Here is a 24,471-nt window from a genome sequence, read left to right as displayed (position 1 = left end):
GGAAAATACACAGCTAACATCATATTTAAAGCTCAATGGCTAAAGGCTTGCCACCTAATATTAGAAACAGGAAATGGTTTTCACTTTCAAAATTCCATTCACCATTATTCTGGAGGTTCTAGCCACTGCAACCAGAAAATGATAAAAGAAAAAAGGCATCCAGATTTAAAAGGAAGAATTGTAAATGTATTTATTTGCATAACATGATCCTACTTGCAGAAAATCCTGACAGATCCACAAAAACTTTCACAACAAACAGTTGAGTTCTTCATGGTCATAAGTTGCCAGATCAAAATACGAAAAACAGAGTTTATTTTATTTATTAGCAAGAACAATCTAACTACAAGAAATTCCATTCACAATATCGAAATGAATAAAATCCTAAGATAACCTAAAAGAAGAGCAAGATTTGTATAATGAAAACCAAAATATCTTTCTGCATAGAAATTAAAGCAGATTTAAATAAGTGGATATGTATTCTAAATTCATAAATTGAAATACTCAATATTGTTAAGATGGTAATCATCCCCAAATTGATTTATACATTCAACAGAATTGTTACCAATTTCCTAGCATGCTATTTTGCATCAATTGGCAAGCTGACCCTAATATTTATATGAAAACAAGGAGAACTCAATAACCAAAAATAAGTTGGTAGAAAGAAAAAAATGTTGGAAAACTTACACTTCAAGATTTCAAAACTTGCCATAAAGCTGCAATATGGTACTAGCATGAAGACAGGAATTTAGATTAATGTAAGATGAGTATGCTGAAATAGACTCCTGTATTCATGGTCAATAAACTATCAACAAAAGTGCCAAAATAATTCAACAGGGGAAAGTATAACCTTTCTAAGAAATAGTCCAGGTTAAATTGGATTTCCCCATGCCAAAATAGTGCCTCATACCACACTCAAACACAAACATGAAATAACGGATAGACTTACATATAAAAGTTAAATATAGGCATTTTTTAGAAGAAGACATGAAAAAAAATCTTAATGACCTTGGGCTATATTCTTAGATACAACATCAAAGCTAAACACATAAGTTTAAAAAATAACTGCAGCAAATTTTTTAATTTGCATTTTAAAATACTCCACTAAGAAAACAGGGGGAAAAATCATGGACTAGGAGGAGATATTTGCAAACATATATCTGATAAAAAAAAACTCTTATCAAGATTATAAAGGAATACTTCAAAATAAATAAGATTATCAAAAAACCTTAATTAAATATGTATGCATGATTTGAACAAGCACTTCATCAAAGAAAATATACAGATGTCAATAAAAAGATACTCAATGCCACTAATCATTACAGAAATACAAAGTAAAACAATAATCAGATCCCACTTCACATACTTTACAAAAGTGGCAAAAATGTGAAGAAATTGGTGAGAATGTGAAATGGTACACAAGCTTTGGAAAACAGCTGTCCAGTTACATAAGAAGGTAAATGTTAATTTATCATGAAACTGAGCAATTTCTCCCTAAATATCTACCCTAGTAAAATGCTATGACTGAATGTTTGTGTCCCCTCAAAAGTTCATATGTTGAACACTAACCCTCAGTGTGGATTAATTTTAATATGGGGCCTCTAAGGAAGTAATTAAGGTTAAATGAGGGCATAAGGATGGAGTCCTTATCCAATAGGATTAGTGTCTTTCTATGCAGAAAAATCAGAGGGCTTGAGCACACTCTCTTTTCATGCACACACAAAGAAGAGATCATATGAGTACACATAAAGAGGGTGGCCCTCTGCAACATAAGTGGAGAGTCCTCAACAGACTTCAACCCAGCTGGCACCTTGATCTTGGACTTCTCAGACTCCAGAACTGTGAGAAAATAAATTTCTGTTTAAGACACCCAGTATGTTGCATTTTATTATGGCAGCCTAAGCAGGCTAAAACACAAAAATAAATAAATAAATATGTGTGTGTGTGTATATATATATATACACACACACACATATACACATATACATATATACACATACACACACAAACACACAGAGACTCTTCAATAAATATTCATTGCAATTGACAAGATTCATCATTAAAAGAAAAAAATCTTATCACTTGCTACAACATGGATAAACATCAAAACTCATTCTAAGATGCCAGACACAAAAGATTTTGTATTATCTAGTTCCATTTAATGAAATGCCCAGAAGAGGCTAATCTATAGAAACAATTCGTGGTTGACTGAAGGTAGTATGGAACTGTCAATTGATTGGGCTTGAGAGAGCTTGTTAGGTGATGGAAAAGTTCTACAACTGGATTTTGGTGATGGCTGTATAACTCTGTAAACTTACTATTAATAGTTTAATTGTACATTTTAATAAGATGAACTAAATGATGTCTCAGTACAGCATGAAGGAAAAGAAGTGGAAAAGGAGGGGGAAGGGAAAGGAAAAGAAGAAAATGGTAAAAAACAGAAGTGGAGCATCTGGGTTCTCAGAATTGAGCAGAATGATACTTATGTTTCATGTAGTGAAATATTTAGAGACAGGTATGATCGTTATGTTTAGGGTTAAAAGCAGAACAATATCACACACATAAAGTGGATCTTAAATAAGATAGAGATGCCTTTCTCTCACTCATAGCAGTCCAGCCAGGGCAACTCTTCTCTACAGGAGAATCATGTTCCTCCTATCTTGTTGCTCAGTCATCCCCTAATACATTGTCCCCATCTGCCTGGTAAAAACTGGGTCCCAGCAACATAAATATTCCAGATCATTGAAAGGGGGTGAGTGTCAGTCTAAGGCAAAGAGCTTGTGTTTAAGTTGGAATGACTTGGAAGTTGTCCACACCTCCATTCACATTCCATTGGCCTTCTGTATAGGATCAAGGAAAGGTATGAAATTTAGTCTTATTTGGGGGACCATAAACCCAGCTAAAACTCTGCTACTGTAGAAGAGGGGAAGGGACTTTTTTGAATAGTTTAACATTGTGGGTGAAAACAGTTTATTAAAATTATGGTAACAGATAATAGTGATAATCCACATACATTTTCAACAGTAAAGAGACTAAGCCTAATTAATTAACAGATGCACTGGCTCTCTTTTCAAGATCAGAGTTTCTAAATAAAATCAGATATGCAGATAAACTGCATCTATAGTATGTGTAATTTCGATATAAAAATGAATTTTCAAAACAAGGCAGGGTGTGAAAATGTAAGTGACAGCAAGTAGTGGTCAGATAATTGAAGAAGGTATTCTCAAAGATATGACAGTTACACGATAAATGGAAATAAGGTATTAATGTGGTCACTAGAAGAAAGAAAAATTATAGTGATCTATTATTTATATATAATATATATTATTTCCAGTAACTGTTGTACACTCTGCTTTCCATTGGAGAGCCACATCACTTTTGCCCTTTCATCATTCAGGTCTCTGCTCAAAAGTCATCTTCTCAAAAAGTGATTTTCCTGACCACTTTATTTTAAATGGCACCCCACCATCATCATCTCTATGCCTAGTATGCTCCTTCATTTTTTTTATACTAACTCTTCAATCTGGAATTGTCTTTATTATTTTTTTTCTTCAACTAGAATACACATTCCCAGAGAGCAAGATATTGTGTTTACACTGCTACCATGAATTCCTAGACTAATGTGTGGCACGTAGACACTCGATAAATATTTGTTGCATTAATTAATGAAAACTTAACCACATAGTAAGGTTCTCAACAAGACTGAAATAATGTTAAATAACCTTGATCAGACTGTTATAGATTTGGTACCAAATATTGGGGATACACTAAGCATGTGAGGAAAAACAAGTATTTCAAGCTGTGTGTGAAGAAGGGAAAGTAAGCATACCAACATCACTACTTCTCAAAATCCTCTAACACTTTATCTTTACTGCTAATGAAAACTTTATAACTTCCTGTACTTTGTATTATGACTCTTTACATCCATATTAATGTTATTTATGTCTTATTTGCTAAACAACAAATTTTTGAAGCCAGAAAGCACATTGATGAACCTTGGTATTTAGCACTTAGAGTATTTTGCAAATTATAAGCTCTCAATATATATTTGGGTGAAAGAATAAATGAACTATTAACAAAGTGGCCAATTTTTACAAATTGAAGGGCATGTTTTATTCAGAATAAACATACCTCAATGGCCACTTGTAATACTCAGACCAATAAAAATACTTATGTTAAAACATTATCTCACTTAATGAAAAAAATAGTAACCATAAACTATGCATATACAGGAACCACAATACATGATATTGATATTCTTTATCTACTTCTGTCTCACTCAGTTAGGAAACCATCCATGTTTTCATGTAAGAGCACAGCACCATGACACTCTGAGTTATAGCACACAATGCCAAATGTGTAGTAAAAATCCTTTGAGAGAATTAGTTAATGCACATGCATAGCACTTTTTATATTATAAAACTTGGGTGCTTATCTCTTTCTTTAATGTGAAAAGCAATTACTCCACTGAAGATGTGGAATAATTATTTTAAATTATCACTTGCTCTTAAAACACAGTGGAGGCATTGTACCTTTGAAGTGGCATCTTTGAACTCAAACCATTTTCATTGCTTTTGCTGCATTTTAAAAGAAATAATAAGACTTTGGTATATGAAGGTTGATATCTTTATTAATGTCTTTATTAGTCTTCAATTTTACTTGCTGAATCATGAGTTTTTCCATGCTGAATTCACTATTGCACCACTAGTTTGGGAAAGAAGTGACCTTGAAGTTGGGAATAGGACACAGATCTTGAGAGAAAAGTTACTGTTTCTGTCCTTGCAGCATGATGTTTATATTCTCAATATCTTCGAGCCCCTACCTCCCATTTTTCTATCAGTCACAAAGATTTATTTTGGAATATACCTGATTCTTTTGCTTAGACTTTTTCTCCTTTCAGAGAAGAAAGCATAGCTTACTACCTTTCCCTTTCATTAATTTTTTTTCCTTCCCCCCTGAACTCGCCATCCTTAGTTGTAAGTCACCTCTCTTTCTACTGAACTTTGTACTTTGTTTCTCCTTCACAGAACTTACACATATTGCCTTGTTATCCTATTGTTTATGCACATGTTTTTCATCTTCATTCGTAGTTTAAAGCTTTGGAAGAGATAGAGTGTTTCTAATTTACCTCTATATTCTTCGCTAATTCTACCTCAGTGTCTTGTGCTGAAAGGCTGAACAATGTTGAATTAGTGATGAAATCGAGAACCTTATTATACTGATCACATTTTGTAAGACCTTTCCTACTTTTCTGCCTGCTCTACTTCTTGGTGTTTGGCCACTTGCTGTTCATTAGCACCTATTTAATGAGTAAGTCTGGGAAATAAGAAGATATAAAATGCAAGCGGGCCTTTTGTAACTCGTTACTTTCTTGTTATTATTCTAGGTAATAGGTGACAGAAAGTTACCAAGTAAAAGAAAATGTTGACTATGAAAAATGTTCACTAGTAACTTGTGGTTCTTCCCCATCCCCAGTGACTTAATAATGAGTCTAGTTTACACAATATAACACTCCTACAAAGAATGAAATAAAGGAAAAATACTGAAAAAATCTTGTCATAAAAAATAAAATATTCAAAAATTTTTGAATAACTGATTCATCAACTTCCTTAATCAAAGTAGAGGCTTAAAAGAAGACATTTTCAATATATAACTGCAGCATTAACATTCATGTTTATTTCATTTGTCATATTATTTAAAGTAAAAATAGTGATGTTTCCTTGACCCATTTATGCCTAGTGTTCCATTATTGGAACTCTAAGCATGTGGGAGTTATTTATATCCTGCTGCTCAAGGTAATTACCAAAGTCTGATTGCAAAAATTCAAAAAATTGCAACCAGGCATAAATGAGTAAGTTCGGACACTCAACTATGCTGTGTATTGGCAATTTGGAGATAAGCCGTGTTTCTGCTCAGACTTACTGCCTTTTTGAAGGGGTGCTGCCACTCAGCATCTCCAACATCATGTCGACCTTTGCTGCACCATTAAAGTGTCCATGAACATAAAGATTTTGTCTTGCAATGCACAGAAGCTAGAAATATTTGTGAGGCACTCTTACTGTTTTGTAATGTGATACATAGATTGACTTTATAATACAATTAAAGATGTAACACTTTCTGATTAGATTAGACAAATATGAGTTAAATAATGATGTTGGTTAAAATTCCAATAGAAAACAATGGCAACTCAAAATAGGATAATTTAGGTAGGGCTTCTTTTTCAATGGGTTAAATTACACAGGTCTGGGTGAAGTGCAGCCAACGAAAGGGGAATAGTGCAAAAACCTAGAGCTAGTAGCAGTGAAGTGGTACCAGTTCTAGGCCCAAAGGATAAAGCACAAGACAGTGAATTTCAAGAAACTGATATACAGCAGGATGCATCAAGAGATACATCGATTTTGTTTGAGGTATAGTCAGCTTAAGACAACCACTCACAGAAGACAGAAAATAAATGCCTTACCTTCTTTCTTCTTCCTCTCACTGAAACATGCCTGAGCCTACCAATCAGCAGACTTAAAGAGAAACTAGTGTTCTAGGCACTAGTCTAAAGGTTCCAGGTGTAATAAGTTAACCTAACCCAGCTGCTGCTCATTTTCTTCATCTGAAAAACGCTAATAAGAATAGTAACTACCTTATACCTCATAAGTCAGTATAAAGATCAGGAGAAAACAAAGTATTTTTAACAGTTCATTGGATGTGATAAGTTACGAATAAATGTCTCTTACTATTGGCTTTATCAAATGAGGCTCTTTTGTAGAAGTGTACAGAAAACTATAAAAGCCACAAAATGAGGTTTCTTTCTTAGGATTCAATAATACATCTCTGTGAATTACTCTGTGTTAGAAGAACAGGAAAATTGAGTACATTTATTTTCAAAAACAAATTTTGGTGTTTTACTTTTCCTGGAAAGAAGAACACTTACAGGAAAAGCCCTTATGTTTCCATAATAAAATTCAAAATCAGAATTATAGCAGGTGAATTTAAAATCTAAAAAGGGCCCAGTGAAAAAGTCTCTCTGCCAAAATGTCAGATCTGCAGGAATACCAGATTTTCCTTTGGAATATACACAATGCCCAAGGGGAGTATAAAGAACCAAAGCTGATTTAGGTAAAAAAAACTCACAAGTAATATGGTTGACAAGCAAGCAATGACATTGATGATGGAAATAAATATTCGTAAGGCAACAGAATAAAAATTTGAGTGTCCACAAGAACATACAGTCCTTCAACATAGCAAACTCCTACCTCCAAATTATTTTCCCATATGAAATAGCTTGGAATGCTATTCCCTTCATATTTTCATGTCTGTCTACTACTCAACCCGAAATCTTAGCTAAAGGTTTTTTGTTTGTTTTTGGCATCCATCATCATCATCTTATAAAAAATGAGCCCTTGATTTTAAATCATACACATTCTACCCGTTATTTTAGTTATCATTATTTTATATCACTTGTTTCCACTACAAATAAAATTATCAACTTTTCTAGATCTCTTTGTATATTGCCCCTAATAGACTATACATTCCTTGAGTACTTGAATTAAATTTGTCTAATTCATCTGTGTAAATCCCAAGCTAGTGTACAGTGAATAAGAAGTATCCTACAAATAAGTGAACAATTAAGATTCTTATTTTTAAAAGAATAAATTGATCTTGGAAATACCTAGTTTCTGTCATTTGGCCTCCCCTTCCCTTATTTAAGAATTAAGCAGTTTCCAAAGAAAGAAAATGTACACTGGTGTATTAGTCCATTTTCATACTGCTGTAAAGAACTGCCTGAGACCAGGTAATTTATAAAGGAAAGAGATTTAATAGACTCACAGTTCATCATGGCTGGGAAAGGCTTCAGGAAACTTACAATCATAGCAGAAGGTGGAGGGGAAGCAAGGCATCTTCTTCACAAGGTAGCAGGAAGGAGAAATGCTAAGCAAAGGGGAAAGAACCCCCCCCCCTTTTAAAACCATCAGATCTCGTGAGAACTCACGCATTATCAGGAGAACAGCATGGGGGAAACTGCCCGCGTGATTCAATTACCTCCACTTGGTCTTTTCCTTCACAGGTGGGGAATATGGAGCTTATGAAGATCAAAATTCAAAATGAGATTTCGGTGGAAACACGAAGCCTAACCATATCAACTGGTGATTTATTCTGTGCTCACATGGATCCCTGGCATAAATTGTGGGTAAGCTGAAGGTCAGTGGTTTGACATAAAGCCTGCCTGTTTCCATTTTGTCAGACATAATAGGATTAAAAAAATTATTTTAAGTTCTGAGATAGATGTGCAGGACATGCAGGCTTGTTACATAGGTAAATGTTTGCCATGGTGGTTTGCTGTACCTGTCAACCCGTCACCTAGGTATTAAGCCCCACATGCCTTAGATATTTATCCTGATGCTTTCTCTCCCCATAACCCCCAAAATGTCCCCTCCCTGCTCCCCTACCTATGTCCATGTGTTCTCGTTGTTCAGCTCCCACTTATAAGTGAGAACAGGTGGTGTTTGGTTCTCTGTTCTTGCGTTAGTTTGCTGAGGAAAATAGCTTATAGTTCCATCCATGTCCCAGCAAATGACATAATCTCATTCCTTTTTATGGCTACATAGTATTCCATCATGTATATGTACCACATTTTCTTTATCCAGTTTATCATTGACGGTCATTTGGATTGATTCTATGTCTTTGCTATTGTGAATACTGCTGCAATGAAGATATGCGTACAAGTATTTTTATAATAAAATGATTTATATTCCTTTGGGTATATACCCAGTAATGAGATTGCTGGGTTAAATGGCATTTCTGGTTTTAGGTCTTTGAGGAATTGCCACACTGTCTTCCACAATGGTTGAACTGATTTGCATTCCCACCAACAGTGTAAAAGTGTTCCTCTTCCTCCACAGTCACACCAGCATCTGTTGTTTCTTAACATTTTAATAATTGCCATTCTTAATGGCGTGAGATAGTATCTCATTGTTGTTTTGATTTGCATTTCTCTAATAATCAGTGATGTTGAGCTTTTTTTCATGTTTTTGGCCATATAAATTTTTTGTTTGTTTGTTTGAGAAGTGTCTGTTAATGTCATTTGACTACTTTTTAATGGAGTTGTTTTTCTCTTCTAAATTTGTTTAAGTTCCTTGTAGATTCTGGACATTAGACCTTTGTCAGGTGGATAGATTGTGAAAATTTTCTCCCATTCTGTCAGTTTTCTGTTCTTTCTGATGATAGTTTATTTTTCTGTGCAGAATCTCTTTAGCTAAATTATACTTATTTGTGAAATTCTGCTTTCGTTGCAATTGCTTTGGGCATTTTCTTCATGAAATCTTTGTCCCTGCCTATATCCTGAATGGTATTGCCTAGATTTTCTTCTAGGGTTTTTATCATTTTGGGTTTTACATTTAAGTCTTTAATCCATCTTGAGTTAATATTTGGATAAGTAAGAAAGGGGTCCAGTTTCAGTTTTCTATGTATGGCTGGCCAGTTTTCCCAGCACCATTTATTAAATAGTGAATCCTTTCCCCATTGCTTGTTTGTGTCAGGTTTGTTTAAGATCAAATTGTTGTAGATGTGCGGTCTTATTTCTGAGATCTCTGTTCTGTTCCATTGGTCTATGTGTGTGTTTTCTATCAGTACCATGCTGTTTTGGTTACTGTAGCCTGTAGTATAGTTTGAAGTCAGGTAGTGTGATGGCTCAACTTTATTCTTTTTGCTTAGGATTGAATTGGCTGTTCAGGCTCTGTTTTGGTTCCATATGAATTTTAAAGTAGTTTTTCTAATTCTGTGAAGAATGTCATTGGTAGTTTAAAGGGAACAGCATTGAATCTATACATTGCTTTGAGCAGTACGGCCATTTTCATAATACTGATTATTCCTATTCATGAGCATGGAATGTTTTTCCATTTCTTTGTGTCCTCTCTGATTTCTTTGAGCAGTGGTTTGTAGTTCTCCTTCAAGAGGTCCTTCACTTCCCTTGCTAGCTGTATTCCTAGGTATTTTATTCATTTTGTAGCAATTGTGAATTGGAGTTCATTTATTATTTGACTGCTTGCCTATTGTTTGTGTATAGAAATTCTTGTTATTTTTGCATATTGATTTTATATCCTGAGACATTTTTGAAGTTGCTTATTAGCTTAAGAAGCTTTTGCACTAAGACGATGGGGTTTTCTAGATAGAAGATCATGTCATCTGCAAACAGAGACAGTTTGACTTCCTCTCTTCCTATTTGAATACCCTTTATTTCTTTCCCTTGCCTGATTACCCTGGCCAGAACTTCCAACACTATGTTGAATAGGAGTCGTGAGACAGGGCATCCTTGTTTTGTGCGAGTTTTCAAGTTGAATGCTTCCAGGTTTTGCCAATCCGGTATGATACTGGCTGTGGGTTTGTCATAAACAGCTATTAATATTTTGAGGTATGTTCCATTGATATCTAGTTTATTGAGAGTGTTTAACATGAAGGGATGTTGAATTTTATCAAATCCCTTTTCAGCAGCTATTGAGATAATCATGTGGTTTTTGTCTTTAGTTCTGTTTATGTAATGAATTACGTTTATTGATTTGTGTATGTTGAAACAGCTTTGCATCTCAGGGATGACACCTACTTGTTCATTGTGGATAAGCTTTCTGATGTGTTGCTGAATCCGATTTCCCAGTATTTTATTGATGATTTTTACATCGATGTTCATCAGGGATACTGGCCTGAAGCTTTTTCTTTTTTCTCTTTCTTTTCTTTTTTTTTTTTTAATCTCTGGCAAGTTTTGGTATCACGGTGATGCTGGCCTCATAAAGTGAGTTAGGGTGAAGTGCCTCCTTTTCAATTGTTTGGAATAGTTTCAGAAGAAATGGTATCAGCTCCTCTTTGTACCTCTGGTAGAATTCAGCTATAAATCTGTCTGGCCCTTGGCTTTTTTTCGTTGGTAGGCTATTTATGACTGCCTCAATTTCAGAACTTGTTATTGGTCTGTTCAAGAATTCAACTTCTTCCTGGTTCAGTCTTGTGAGGGGGTATGTGTCCAGGAATTTATCCATTTCTTCTAGATTTTCTGGTTTATTTGCATAGAGGTGTTTATAGTATTCTCTGATGGTTGTTTGTATTTCTGTGGGGTCAGTGGTAGTATCTTTTTTATCATTTTTCTTTGTGTCTATTTGATTCTTCTCTTTTCTTTATTATTCCAGCTAGTGGTCTACATTTTTAAATAAATAATAATAAATTCTGGATTTATTTTTGAAGTGTTTTTCATGTCTCTATCTCCAGTTCCTCTCTGATCTTGGTTATTTCTTGTTTTATGTTAGCTTTGGGGTTGTTTGCTCTTGGTTTTCTATTTCTCTTAGTTGTGATGTTAGGATGTCAATTTGACATCTGTCTAGCTTTTTGATGTGGGCCTTTAGTGCTATAAATTTCCCTCTTGACACTGCTTCAGCTATGTCCCAGAGAATCTGGTATGTTGTCTCTTTGTACTCATTAGTTTCAAAGAACTTCTTGATTTCTGCCTTGATTTCATGATTTATCCAAAAGTCATTCAGGAGCAGGTTGTTCAATTTCCATTTAGTTTTATGGTTTTGAGTGAATTTCTTAATCTTGAGTTTGAATATGAGTTCACTGTGGTCTGAGATATTGTTTGTTATGATTTCAGTGATTCTGCATTTGCTAAAGAGTGTGTTACTTCTAATTATGTGATCGATTTTCATGTAAGTGCCATGCTCTGCTAAGAATGTATATTCTGTTATTTGTGGGTGGAGAGTTCTATTGATATCTATCAGGTCCACTTGATCTGTGGCAGATCCTGTCTAGACTGCCTCTTTAGGCTGGACCCTGACTGATCCTTCCTCACTGGATGGGGCCTCTCTGCAGGAATTTCAGCCACTTCAGGCAGGAGTGTAGGGACAGAGCTCTGATCTCTCTGGGGTTGAGCCCTTTGGGGGAGGGACGGCTGTGGTCTCCATGGATCAACAGACTTAGTCTTTCTTCCTGGTGGCTCTGAGGAATCTAGGCAGTCCAGATGTATGGGAGTCCCCCCAGCACAGTGCAGTTCCTCTACCAAGGGGCAGCCAGAGTGCTTTGTTAAGAGGTCCTGGATCTTATGCCTCCTGACTGGGTGAGACTCCAACAGGGGTCACCAGATACCATTTACAGGAGCATTCCTGCTAGCATTCGGTCAGTTTCCCTCTGGGATGGAGATCCCAGAGGAAGGAGCAGGCAGCCATCTTTGCGGTTCTGCAGCCTCCACTGATGACACCTCCAGGTGTGGGAGGGGCCCAAGTGAGTAGGGTCTGAAGTGGACCCCCAGCAAACCACGGCAGCCCTACAGAAGAGGGGCCTGACTTTAAAAGAAAAACAAACAACAGAAAGCAGCAACAACAGCATCAACAAAAAAGTCCCCATAGTCAGTCATCAGTTCAGTCTTTTTACACAATCCCGTAGTTCTTGGAGTTAATATAGAGATAAAACTTTGAACTGTGCAATGCAATTCTAAACACTAAAGCTTACTGAACAAATAAATATAACATAATAAAAGCAGGATTTGTGAGCAGGTAGAATGAGGCTAATATCCCTTGACCTGTAAGAATGTGACCTTTTCTCTTTTGTGTATTTATTTTTAATCCTCTAGTTGCCCTCTCTCACCTGAGCCCTCTATACCTTGCTCAGGTTTAATAACATGAATGAGTACATGAGACCACTTCAGAAGTTTGTTTGTATAAGTATACATTCAAAAATACAAAAATATTTCTTAGCATTCAAGGTAATACTATTCAAGAATATTCTCTATACTAAGATTGTTTCTGACTTTGATTTGTGAACTGCTTCCCCACCTACACCCTCCCCTAAAATACATTCTGAGAAATATATATATATTTCTCACAATATATATATATATCCTCACAATATATATATATTCTCTATATATATATTCTATATATATATATTCTCTATATATATTCTCTATATATTCTATATATATATTCTATATATATTCTATATATATTCTCTCTATATATTCTATATATATTCTCTCTATATATTCTCTATATATATTCTCTATATATATTCTATATATATTCTATATATATAATATATAGATTATATATATTCTATATATATATTCTATATATTATATATATTCTATATATATTCTATATATAATATATATTCTATATATATTCTATATATATTCTATATATATTATATATTCTATATATTCTATATATTCTATATATTCTATATATATTATATATATTATATATATTTTATATATATATTCTATATATTCTATATATAATATATATATTCTATATATTCTATATATAATATATATATTCTATATATTCTATATATTCTATATAGAATATATAGAATATATAGATTCTATATATTCTATATATTATATACATATAAAATATATATATATAATATATATATAGAAATGAAGTCTTGCCCTGTCACCCAGGCTGGAGTGCAGTGGCGCAATCTTGCCTCGCTGCAACTTCCACCTCCCAGGTTCAAGCGATTCTCCTGCCTGAGCCTCCCAAGTAGCTGAAACTACAGGTGTATGGAACCAGGCCCAGCTAATTCTTGTATTTTAGGTAGAGACGGGGTTTCACCGTGTTGGCTAGAATGGTCTCGATCTCTTGACCTCATGATCCATCTGCCTTGGCCTCCCAAAGTGCTGGGATTACAGGCGTGAGCCACAGTGCATGGCCTGGAATATATATTTTTTATATATAGTAGACATTTTAATGTATATTTATGTTTGAAATATAGCTTAAGAAATGGACTTAACCCATCTAACCATCATATCACGTTAGTCTATCAGAGACCAAAAAGTAAATCTGTTTTGAAATGAGGCATAAATTCTTTTTTTAAATTTTATTTTATTATTATTACACTTAAAGTTTTAGGGTACATGTGCACAATGTGCAGGTTAGTTACATATGTATACATGTGCCATGCTGGTGTGCTGCACCCATTAACTCGTCATTTAGCATTAGGTATATCTCCTAATGCTATCCCTCCCCCCTTTCCCCACCCCACAACCGTCCCCAGAGTGTGATGTTCCCCTTCCTGTGTCCATGTGTTCTCATTGTTCAATTCCCACCTATGAGTGAGAATATGCAGTGTTTGGTTTTTTGTCCTTGCGATAGTTTACTGAGAATGATGATTTCCAATAACATATCATGTGTTTTGGAAGTATAGTACAAGAAATTCAAATAAGCAAATGACTGAGTTTTTAAAGTTAATATTTCCCTATGTATAATTGCAATGAAATGTGCAAAGCATAGAAAGATAACCTTTTAAACAATCATGTCAGATACAAATTTGTCAGAGATGATCCATCTTTCAAAGCATAAAGTTTTCCTTAAATTAATTTCCATATTCGACCTTCACATATATCACTCTCCTACAACATTATGTTGCTCTACAGCTGAATTCCATTTAGCTATGACTCAGTGCCTTATTTACTTCACTGATTGTATTAAGCCTACACAAATCATCAGAAAGCTTTAATTTGGCCTCCATGGGCTTTCTCTACTTCCCAGAAATGGTAACAAGGTATTTTAAATCCTCCCAACCCTAAGTACACATGTTGCAACATCATTACTATTTGCCAAATAAATTACACTACATGTATAATTCTCATCTTCCTGTGCTGACTAGCAGAACCAGCCCAAGGAAAGAGAGAGAGAGAAACAGAAAAAAAAAGCAAAAGCATTTCATTATATATATTTAAAACCACGGCACTCAAAATCTTGGTAAGGAAAGTCCCATTTGGACAAAAATATGTCGCTGACTATGCAGGTAATAAGGTTAGGCTCAGAGGTAACCATGGGAACCACCAATAAAAGTACTAGAATATGTTTGGTAAGGAAATATTGGAAAGGGGTGAAAACTTACTGAGGGACACATGCAATGGTACTAAATCATCACATACAGCACTATCATTAAAATGTAATTAGATTAGTGGAGGAACCCATCTACCATATTTATAGTCCCATATAATCATTACACAATAATCACATAATCATATTAATGCTATGGAGTATGTATTTATCCTCATTTTACATGTGAAGAAACTGAGGCTCAGAAATAGTAGGTGTGTTCAAGGGCTCACAGATAATAAGACATAGAGCAGAATTCATACATAAAGGGAAGTATCTAATTCCATGGGCCATGAACTTAATATCTATGTTTTTCCTTGCAAGGTAAATGACACCAAGTTTAAGATTTACATACCAAACTAAATGTAGACATTTTGAGTGTCTGCAGTATAATATGGAGAGTCAAGGATTAAAAGGGGGCTAAATAAAGTGTTTAAAAATAGCACTATAATGGGAGGGCTAAAAGAAGAGAGGTACACATAGGTCAGGACCTAAAACAAGGTTACAGAGTAAAGGCCAAATTAACCGTGTAAGACTATAGGGAAGCCAATGGAGAGCATGACAGTGTGCAGAGTAGTTGGCACAAGGCTGAATGCTCACAGGTACCCAAAAGGTACTGGCTGATTCATTTTCTTTTTTTCCCCAGAATATGCAATTTCCTATTGCACGCTGGCTTATTGCATGTTCCTTTTAAAAGAGAGCTTTTCTGTAATAATTATTTTGAAAATTACAAGATAACAAACTATTGCATGAGTCCCAAAAGACTATTCAGTGTGATTCCCATAAACCTCATTACACTTGTCAAGGACAACAAAAAATAGGTGTTAAATGTGAAAGTAAATGTCAACTTGCTATTTCTTCTAAAATTAACCAAGTAAACTGGATCATATAAAAGTTGGATATTGATAATAGTGATAACAGATTGAAAATTCCAAATATACTGAAGTCATCATTGGTTTGTCAACATGAACTTAAACTATTTTATGACTACATAATGATCTCTCATTACAACTGCAGAGTGTAGGTAAATGTGGTTTTTAATCAAATAAACCAGATATTCAGAGTTACTTTAAGATATGGAGTGATTCCTCTAATGAGTCAGTTTCAAAAAAGACTGATTAAAAGTGAATTATGTTACCATATCCATGCACCATACATACAGACATAGAAGAATACAAGAAAGTGATGTGCTATTATTAGGAGAAAAGAATTGGTAGAAGAAAGAACACAGACAACAAAATAACAAATCTTTACTTCCTTTAAACACAGCTTTCATAGAATGCTGCTAAAGACTCTTCCAAATAAAACAAAATCCAGAGCAGCACAAATTGCTAAAATATATATTTTATGAGGTAACACAACAGATCACAATTGTAGATAGTGAGGTAAAAGTCCTCAAAGCACAAAGGCTATACAATTATGATGTAGAGGTCTGTAAACATCTGAATTTCAATCCATTCACTGTAGTAGAGACCTGTTACTTCAAGAGTATGATATCAAATGAGATAAGGGAAAGACATACAAATACAGCAGTAAAACAACAAATAACAGTAAAAAAAGATTAGACTATGCAATTTGTATCTTCATTAATATTTTGTTTAAAGGTAAAATAATAACCTTCTTTAAGAAAGAATGTATTTTCTTTCCCTTCTGCCATGATTGTAAGTTTTCTAAGGCCTCCTCAGCCATGTGGAACTGTGAGTCAATTAAACTTATTTCCTTTATAAATTAAAAAAATAATAAAATTAAAAATAAATAAATAAATAAATAAATTTGATATAATGATCATAAAAAAAGAAAATACCTCTCTTTCCTGAAAAGTATATTTTAAAAAGCTAGACCATCTTGTTCCTTTCTATTATTAACACAATGAAACCTCAAGTTAAAAGTAGAGGGGAACGGCATGCTTTTTCATGGTTAAAAATCCACAGCTTTCCTCAAATACATTTTTATTCCTGGAGTTATATGCTGTGTTCTTTTGTTTTTTGGTTATCTCCCATTGTAGCTGGCTCAATATTGGAAGCACTAGGCATTTAATAAGCACTTGAATAAATTAATTTAACTGAGTAATCTCAAAATTAGGTTCTAAATATATATATATATTTTTAATTGCTCTTAATGGGAAATTCTGCAGTGGAAAAGGTTTGTGTGAGCTGTTTTTTTTTTTCTTAATGCATGTTGGTGTTGTCTCTAACAAGCATAGAATTATTTGTCCTTTAATACTACATTGATCATGGACACTAAAGATCACACATAAGATGGATTCTAATTCCAGACCTTGGGGCCGAGTATTTAGAATGTAAGAGGCAAGGAGAAAAAGTAATACAGGTTTTGGCAGGAGATTGCTGGGGAAAGGACCAAGTTAAGTATCTTCCCTCATAGAGGAAAACAGGGGGTTTAGTCACTGAATAGACATCCAGTATCCCTCCTGATGTGCAGGTGTTTGGAGATGGCTGTTCAACAACACGATTTGCTCCTTCCACTAATTCACACATGTAGATGGTCCAGAGTTAACCAGAGCACTGGGATAGACATTGAGACTCAAAGCACAACCTTGACTTTGATGTGGGAAGGAAAGTAGGAATGAAAACAGTGAATAAATGAACAAATGGATGGATGAATGAATGAATGAATGAATGAATAGAATCATACCCACATGATCTCCTAGTTTTGTTTCTCAGCTCCTACAGACAACAATTCTCAAGTTTAGTTTATTGTCAGAGAATTCAGAAAATAAGCTGGAATTGAAGTTATCAAAATTGGTCCAGGAAACACAGGCTGTTGGGGTACACATACTCTAGTATTATGCTAGGAAAGTAGCAGAATCCAGTGTAAGACGTTTGAAATTAGCAGATTTTTATCACAGTAAAAATGTCATATTAAAGCAGTGGGCAAATAAATGAAGTATAAATGAGAATAATCCCTGGAAAAAAGTGTCAAATAGTGCAACCACACAAATCATTCTATTTACATCTTCTTTGGACTAGACTATTTAGATTTAATCAATGACCAGAAATATTCACCATGGATGGTAATGTGTTTTGGAGATGTGCTTTTTCCTAATTATATTTCCTTGCACTTTTTCTGACTGTGCTAATTTCCTGTCATCCCATTTACATACATGAAATAAATATGTATGTATTTTTATAACTATAAAGAAATGAGATTGGTAACATAAACCAAAAATGAATGCAGTTTTATTGTTTTATAAGCATAATCATATACTGGAAATTATTTTATTTTAGAAGATATATGAGGCAGATCTAATTGAAATCGTCATTTTATTAGTGAAATGTTTACCTTTTACAGGAGCAATGGGTAATCAACACTGGTGTTAAGATATGCAAAGAAGTAGTCGTAAGATCTACCAGACCGAAACTTGCAAGATGATCTCTATTAACTACAACTTTTTTTTATATATTAAAAATAGCATTTATTTTGTTTTCATATTTCCAGCATCACAACAGTTTAATTTTAATGAATCCCATTACTGCATATTACAATAAGAGTTTGCTTCTTTGAACTGTACTTTGAGATATTGATTCAAATTTTTATATTTCAAAAAGCACTGGACATTTTTTCAAAAACCTTGTGTATTTAAATTATAACGATATTGTTTATAATGTTTTGCAATACATAAAAAAGTATTATAGTTTAATATATTTTCTTTCAAACAGAATCATTTGTGACTTTATAGTATAATGTTGCCCTTATATTCACTATGCAGCTTATTTTTAGGTATTTTTCTAATAAGAGCAATTATTTCAAAATTGTTTAGCTGAATCTTGCCATTAAATATCAAAGAATGATGCTTCACTTCCTTCTTAATACATCAAATACATGTAAGAATTATATATGACTTCATACTTCATTCACCTTTTGACTTGAGGATTTCTACAAATATACCACCCTTACATTTCCTGGTTTGTTTTCTTATGAATTTCCACCTTTCATGGCCCATTTTATGTTCATCTCAGCCAAGAGCTAACAATATAAACAATAAGTACTGCTTTCAGAAACGACAGCAGTGCTTTTCACACAAAACATTTGTACATTTATGCTACATGTTGTACATAGATGCCACAGAAGAAAAAATTTATAAGAGAAAATAAAAAGAGTAACTTATGAATAAAAAGAGTAACCTATGAACAGCTACTTTGGTTCAGGTTAAGGGAATCAGCACAAGATCCTTTGAATTCTATTGGTAGTCATGAGTGCTGTGGGTTGTGGTGAATAGTTGAATGAGGTGGCAGGACAAACAATGGATACCCCATATCTGTTTAATCTACTTCAAAGTCAGACACAGAAAAGCTAGGAGGCAATTTCAGCAACGTGAAACCTTTTCTAAAGGGACACTAAATAATGATCATTTCTATAAGGTTCTAATTCTAGAACTGTGTTCTTAAGGGTCATAGAAGCATAGAGATGAAAGTTACCTTAAAAATACATTATATTCAGATTCCTTCATTTTTTACAAATGAGGAAAACCAAGGCCAGAAGAACAAGATTGATTCATATAATGTAACTGGTCTTTATCACCTAGATTGAAATTTTACTACTATTCCATGGTTGAACATAAATAATAAATAGTAAATAAATATCAAAACATAAATCTGCCACTTTTTTGAGTCCTTACATTACTTACTGAAGTCCTATAATACATTGTGCTATCTCATGTGTGTCTATATATATGCATGGGGGGGTATATAGCAAGAAAAATACTGGACTAGTGATGTAAAGGAGGTCTTGGTTTAGTCCTTTTTCTGCTACACACATGCCTGGTAACCCTAGAAGAACTAGGGAAAATTATTTAACCTCTCTGGGTCTCAATTATTTCATCTAAATTATGAAAATATTCAACCAGATTTATATAACTTTCCACCCCTGTAATTCTCAAGGTTTTTAAAAATAACCCATATACCTTTTTTTCTTTTTTTATTTATCTTTTTACGGAGAACACTACATCCTAGATACCAAAATAGCCTATCCAAATGAAAAAAAAATTGTCAAGAAAACCTCCTGAGTTAAGGTATGAAAATGTATTTGCCCTTTGTCAATATCCTGCAGCTCAGTACACAAAAGATGAAAAATGGCTTATCAACAAATACATTCATAAGAAAGGAAAAAAGAATAATCTCAAAATAGGTCATTTATTTCCAGATAACTTTTGTGAAAACAGAATTTTTTTCCTATTATTCATGTATTTCAAAGATCTGAAATTAATGTTACCAAATACTGACAAAATTAACAGATACAGTCATTGATCTCCAGAGAATGGAATGTGTACCCCGTGTTATAACTGAGGTATCTGTCTAGAAACTCATTTTCTAAAGGATTAATTGCTAACCAAAAATGTACGTAGCCAAAGCTACAAAGGAAGATTTCAAAAACACCAATACTCTTTATTACTGTTTATGGGTTATATAGGCTGTCACTGAATTCCTCTCTCTTATTAAGTGATAACAGTAGAAAGATACAATGAACAGAAATTTTGATTTTTAAAATAAAAAACCAGCTCTTAAATGTGGCTGATTAGAGGAATTTCTAACAATAAAATAAATTGAGGATTTCAAGCTATTAGATTTTACTTCTCTAACCTCTGAGTGATCCCTATTATCATTTGTCATTATTACTATCTATATGTTTGATGATGCTATTTGTTCAAGGATGAGACTTTCAAATTTGAATAAACAGGCAGAGGGAACAAAACCATGAGTTTTTCTCTAAGTTCATTAGGAGTGCTAATATATAAGCAATCACTTATAATTGTATCATTGAATCTTTTTTCCTTCTTTAGACTGTAAAAAAATGAAAACAGACAAGGTGATGTTAGTCCCTCTCATTACAAGTTTGCATAGTATTGCAGTAAACATGTGAGAGAAAGTTGACTATCTTCGATGGCACAGTTGAGGTTTTCTCCTAAATTACTTCCTCAAAACATTGAAGAAAACAGTGCTTCTGAATGGGTTGTTTGTTCTCTTTCAATAGAATATTTTCTCTTATTTTTTTCAAGCCACCATTTTACCAAAAAAAACTCTATAAATAATTATTTTTACGTCTAACATTAACTGAAACCTTTCTTGATGTTGAATAGGGAAACAAATTGTCTTTAAAGCTTCCTGGAACTCATTTCAGGTTTATTACCCAAAGCTGACCATCACAATAACTGGTGGGGAACATCCTGTTAGTACCAGAAACCATCAGGCAAACTGTCCAGCTTTTTCATTTTTCTTGACAAATATCTAGTGGTCTCTATCTGGGAACCTTATTGCCTCTCTCAATTTGCTTTCAGTGTGATCACGTCACTATTGCAAGATATTTTTGTTTTCAGAATTTAGCTGGCAGCAGAATAATTAAACAGAGCAATGTTAAAACATAAAGAAAAGGTGTAGTATTTAAAAAACTGTCATTACTTTATTATAAATTATAGTCTTTAATAAAGGGGTGAGGGACTTTTCCTTCTTAATTGATAATTCAGGTTTCTCACCATTGTGTTGTCTTCATTCCATTTTTTTCTTACTACTTTTTTATTCAAGGTTAATTTTTAAAAAGCATAGGTAGTTTAGCCTGTCGTTGAAGTTAATTCACAATTATTAATATATGGTTACTGAGAAGATAAAGAAAGAAATCAGTCCTCACGTTTTTCCTGCTCACATTCTGGTCCTTACAAATAAGAGTTAAGAAAGAAAAATAATACAGATTTCTTAAAAATGAATGACATATATTTCCTATTGAATATATCTTTAAAATGATTTGGTATCTTCAAATTCTATGTTATGATTTTCCAGATCCTTCTATTATTTCTAATATTAATTTATACTGCTTTTAAATATTTCCATAGAAAATTTATTAACATTTATTAACATTTCCAGTATTGAAATCCTTATATTGTCAGGATGATTCTGATTTTAAAATGTAAATAACTGAATGGTTATTTCAATCTGACTTTTTGCATTAATGTTTACTTATTAAAAATTAAAATCTCATTGTATTATTATAAACTTTATTATCCTATTCTTTGTAAAGCCAGTTTTTACTTAAAACAGTTCTATTCATTTCAAAAAATAATGATTTTTTACTCCATTCCATTAACAAGGAAAAAACTTTTAGACCACCAATCACATATCTATTTTCTAACTAACACAAATAAGTTTCAACAGTAGCCAGTGCTATTGATTGAAAATATATATCAATAAATGTTACCTGCACATCAAGCAGATAAAACAGTAAATGAAAAGTACACATTTTCAGACACTTTTATTTTCCTTACTCTTTCAATGTTTGCATTACAAAAAAGATCCTGCCCAACTTTGTTACAGTTAATATGGTATCTGCCTTTTCTTCTGCCAAATCCTATTTTAATTTTTAATAAGGCAAATGTTTTATTTGACTAAATTAATTTTGCATTCATTATCTTCAGTTTAAATACATCATCACAATAAAAAATAAGGTAGACTAGTTTCTTAGTTTAGGCTGCTATATCAAAATACCTCAGGCTAAGTAATTTATAAGTAACAGAAATTTATTGCTCACAGTTCTGGAGACCAGCAAATCCAAGATCAAGGGCCCAGCAGATTAGTTGTCTTGTGAGAGATCTTCTTCTGCTTCACAGATGGTGACTTCTTGCTGAGTCCTCGAATGGCAGAAGGGGCAGGCAAGCTCCCTTGGGCCTGTTTTATAAGGGCACTAATCCTATCCATGAGGACAGAGCCCTCATGACCTAACCATCTTCTGAAGGCCCCACCTCTTAATACCACCAGAATGGGAATTCAGTTTCAACCTATGCAGTGGGGGAGGGGACACAAACATTCAGACCTTCCCAGTTATCAACAAATAGTCTCATGTAAAATGAGTGCTTTCTGGATCAAGAGGCTAAATGTTTAATTAGATTAATAGAATCAAACAGAAAATTCCATTTTTCTAGGATCTTTCAATCAAAACCTTCATTAATAGGAGTGATGATTCCAATATATTAACAATAATTGGTATTTGCATTACTTTGTACCAATGAAAAAATTTAACTTACTCAGGTTTACAGAGGAAAAGGAGGAAAGTGCTTTACTATTTGGTGCCTCATAGAGAGTAAAATTTATAGCGTAGGTCAGTATGTTAGAGTCCTAATACAAAATCTTTGATTTGTATGTAGTGTCCAAGGGTTTTTCTTGCAGCAGTACATTTTTCATGAGTACACCTGATATGTCATCCCAAGTTGTTAACAACACCCAAGGTGGCAGTTATCTCAAAGAAGTCCAAAGTAAACATTCTGTTATAAAATACTATTTAAAAAAAATGTTTCATTTACACTGAAGTCATAAAAATGTTGCAAAGCTTTTACATGTAAATATTTGTTCATTTTCATATTATATTTCAATTAATATAATGACTTTCCACATTCTGCCCTTTCAAAACTGGAATACAAGATTAACATCTACAAAACAGTGATCTCCAAGGAAAATAATGCCCTATTATCAACAAAGATACAAAAATGATGTCCATGTTTAATAAGTTTCATCAAAGATAATTTCATTGCCATTTGAATTGAACCAAAAAACCAAGATAAATACTGATGACCTTACCTTCTTGAACTGCTTGGAAAGGGTTGTTGCCATCAACAAACGTCACTGAAAATGTGATTTTCTCAGTCTGTAAGATCTCCTCATTCTGGTTAAGGTCACCAACTGCTGTGCGAAACACCTCATCATCCTTTTTGGCAGATTCATCAAAAATTGCTCCTAGAAGGAAGTGAATTTTGCCATTAAATAATAACATAAATATTCTGTCATGCCCTCTGGAGATATGACAAGGAGACTTAGTGTTTAAAAAACGTATACTTTCACTTAGAGCATGCGCTTTATTTATTAATGAAACACATTGTACTGGAAGCAGTGTAATAGCTGAGAAGGAATATAGTTACTTCTTCCAAATGGAATGATGAATAGTACCTCAAAGTGTTATTGCAGGCAGATCATGGGGAAGAAAATATAATAGGTATAAAAAGCTTCTACATGACAAAGTATCCAATACATTGGATGTCTTATATCATGAAATCTTTAAGGGATTCATAGCTGGAAGATTTCTTTTCTGAATAAAAGGAAATAAGCTCAGAAATCTTCTTGAGGTCCATTCATAGAATACATAGGAATCAAACCTTTCTTGTGATCTTAATTTATTTTTCATTTCCTTCCTTGCTTCCCCCCCCCTTTTTTGAACACAGGTTTCATTATCTTTTATAGTAGTAAAGTCAATAATATTTATAGAAAATGTAAAGACATTCAAATCTCTGTGCAGAGGGAATAGAGAAATATTTCTCAAGGAACTAATGTAAGTCCTAATGGATAATTATAGCATTTTTTATCCATGTGTAAATATGATGATGATAAACACTGTGCTAATTTTTATTGAATATTTGGTTGGTAATGTACTATTTGGTAAACACACTGATTCTAAGAACAAACTGATTTTAAATACTGACTCTGTCACTTGTTAAGTATACGACCTTGAGCAACATGCTCAAATTCTAAACCTCACATTTGTCTAACCTCACATTATATGTATTAAACACATTTGTCTAAACCTCACATTGTGTGTATGAAACACATTTGTCTAAACCTCA

The 24,471-nt window shown here is 33.5% G+C and overlaps 1 protein-coding gene across 2 annotated transcripts in view; it reads right to left on the bottom strand.

Annotated features, from left to right (window-relative positions):
• The window catches only part of GRID2 (glutamate ionotropic receptor delta type subunit 2), a 1,495,815-nt gene that overhangs the window by 1,192,588 nt on the left and 278,756 nt on the right, over window positions 1-24,471 (bottom strand). For both annotated transcript variants that reach the window (XM_024246001.3, XM_054554182.2), the window contains exon 2: window positions 23,435-23,590. In XM_024246001.3, coding sequence (XP_024101769.1) covers window positions 23,435-23,590 — 156 coding nt within the window. The remainder of the gene's footprint in view (window positions 1-23,434; window positions 23,591-24,471) is intronic.

Source organism: Pongo abelii, chromosome 3 (genome assembly GCF_028885655.2).
Source record: "Pongo abelii isolate AG06213 chromosome 3, NHGRI_mPonAbe1-v2.0_pri, whole genome shotgun sequence".
NCBI lineage: Eukaryota > Metazoa > Chordata > Mammalia > Primates > Hominidae > Pongo > Pongo abelii.
Note: the sequence above shows the minus strand (reverse complement) of the source record. Positions and strands in the feature narration are given on the sequence as shown.